The following is a 2,551-nucleotide window of genomic DNA, read 5'->3' as shown; positions in this document are numbered from 1 at the left end:
CTCGGCAAACTTCAAACCAAGCTTGAACATGGTCTGGTCAAACGAGCTCAAACATGAACATGTCTAAACTCGGCTCGGCTTGGTTCGTTTGTAGCCCTACACATGAGGCTTGAGATGGTCGTTAATCTGTGAAGACATTTTGCAAAAGTATTATATTGATCCAGAGCTCTTTCACCCCTTTGAAACTGCATCAACTTTTTCATGCATTCTTAAACTTTAGAGGCGTTGCATTTTTTCATGCACAATTCTAATAATTATATAATATCTCTGAAGGCTTCAGAGTTTGTGGATTTATTGACCCTTAGATGAGTTAATGTTTACTGCAATTCAGTACTTATGCATGAATGATGCGGGCAAAAAATATAGGGCTGCCTATACCCTTCGCCCACAAGAAGCAAGACTAATAAAACACCGGAACGACGAAGAAGAAGGGGAAGAACAAACTCTTACATTTCAAATTAAATGTAAAAACTAGAAATCAAAAGACTTACAACAATGACTCTTGCAAAATTTAACCGACTTACAAACTTGACTCAATCACTTGACGACACCCTAAAGTTGCTTCACTTAGAAAAGAATGATACAGGTGGAGTGGCACTTGCGGAGAGACGAAAGAGGTTAGAAGCCAAGAAGAAGGGTGGAAAGAGCCCGCAGGATTTCCGGAGGGGATTAGAAAGAAGGGTGGAAAGAGCCCGCAGGATTTTCGAAGCAAACCCGCAGGTTATAGCTTTTCTAAAAATAACATATCATTCTCTCTTTTTCAAAAATTACAAATCCTCCCATATTTATAGGTATGAAAGAGGAATACGAAGAGACGCCTAATAAATTCCCATAGGAATTCTAAACATCACATAGCATTAAAATACCTAAAAAACATCCCAAGCCAAGGAATCGAAGAGGCATCCACGGGAACCAAGGAAACCGCCGGAATCCAAGGGGGCAAATGCACAAAATACTAAAGGCCATGGAGGAAGCCAAGGAGCCACCTCATGGGAAAAGTAAATCTTGGAATTCCAAAGGCCGGTTTGGAATTCCAAGAGACAAACATGATTACAAACATAAAAAGCATAAAAAGAACATTTAATGTAAGATTAACTATGAGCTAAAATCATAGCTAATAATGAGCTAACCCTTACTTCAATAAGTGAACTAAAGACCAGTTCATAAATGAGCTAAAATTTCAGCTCAATTTTGATTGAGCTAGTAGACTCAAGGGAAGCCAAAAATCTAATTATTTTTGACATGAGTTGACCCCCCCTTTGTCTACATCAATGAAGAAGTATTTCATCACTTTTATAAAATTTTCTTTCTGCATTGGGTTTTTTAGATGTTTTGGTTTTTTTTTTGTCGTGAAGTTTTTATCATCATCATCCTCATTAGTTTTATCCCAACTATTTGAATAATATTTTTATAATATGGTAAAACTTCTAGCACAGTGTGACATCTATAGTTTTCTCAGCTACAAAAAATTATGTATGCAACTTCTACAGTTCTACCATATTTTTTGCTTTCTCAGGTTAGGGATGAACTTGAGCAGTTACTCGATGATGATGATGATATGGCAGATCTTTATTTGTCAAGAAAATTGGCTGGTGCATCATCCCCTGTAAGTGGTTCTGTCGCTACTAATTGGGGTCCTGGTTCACCAACAATAGGCTCAAAGATATCTAGAGCAAGCAGGGCAAGTGCAGCAACAATTCATGGAAATGAAAATGATGTTGAGGAGCTAGAAATGTTACTTGAGGTCATAAGCAAGGCTCTTATACTCATGACTTTATTTCTGCGCTTACGTTTAAGTTATAGAAACATAATGGTTATCCAAATTACACACTAATTAGTTCCCCTAAATATGTGCAGGCATACTTCATGCAGATTGATGGAACATTAAACAAGTTAACTACGGCAAGTCTACTGTTTTATTCCATTTATGTTCATTCCTTGTTTATCTTATTAGAGGACGTGCCTAAAATAGTGATTAAGTTGCATCTAGTTTTTTAATTTGAGTTGTGGAAACAACTTGTTTGCCAATGCATGGGTAAGGCTGCATGGATGAAACTCCTCCAAGAGCCTGTATCAATGAGAGCTCCATGCATTGGGCATGCGATATTTATATGCTTATATGTTAAGCAACCTACTATGTTCAAATTTTAATTTTAATATTTTCATAAATACAATTGAGATCATAATGACTTTATAAAAGTAACTTTGTTTGAAGTGGAATTTTTATGGAAATTTACTTAAAGTTGCATAGTTTCAGGTTCTAAATTGCTATAGAAATCCCAAAAAATTTGATTATACCACCTTCATCACCATTTTATCTCTTAAAATGATCCACTCATATCTTAGGGAAACACCATCATACATGTCATCATTTCCAGAATGCGTGGTTCCTTACCATCAATGAAATGCAAGTACTACTATGAAGCATGGACACTTTGGGATGGCAGTACTGCCATGTTCATATTGGTGAGACATGTTGGCATGGAAGGACAATTGTTGTATGTGTTCACAACCGTTTCTCTTTTAGGCTTTGGAAATGTTTTTGGACAGT

The 2,551-nt window shown here is 36.5% G+C and overlaps 1 protein-coding gene across 1 annotated transcript; it reads left to right on the top strand.

The window, feature by feature from the left end:
* Positions 1-1,516: 1,516 nt before the first annotated feature.
* Positions 1,517-2,498, top strand: LOC110104585 (magnesium transporter MRS2-I-like; the record flags this gene model as incomplete). Its single annotated transcript, XM_020833757.2, has 3 exons — positions 1,517-1,744; positions 1,858-1,902; positions 2,347-2,498. Coding segments are annotated over 3 exons (425 nt in total), but the record flags the coding sequence as incomplete, so codon positions are not given.
* Positions 2,499-2,551: the final 53 nt, after the last annotated feature.

Source organism: Dendrobium catenatum, unplaced genomic scaffold, assembly GCF_001605985.2.
Source record: "Dendrobium catenatum unplaced genomic scaffold, ASM160598v2 original_scaffold_260064, whole genome shotgun sequence".
Taxonomy (NCBI): Eukaryota; Viridiplantae; Streptophyta; class Magnoliopsida; order Asparagales; family Orchidaceae; genus Dendrobium; species Dendrobium catenatum.
Note: the sequence above shows the minus strand (reverse complement) of the source record. Positions and strands in the feature narration are given on the sequence as shown.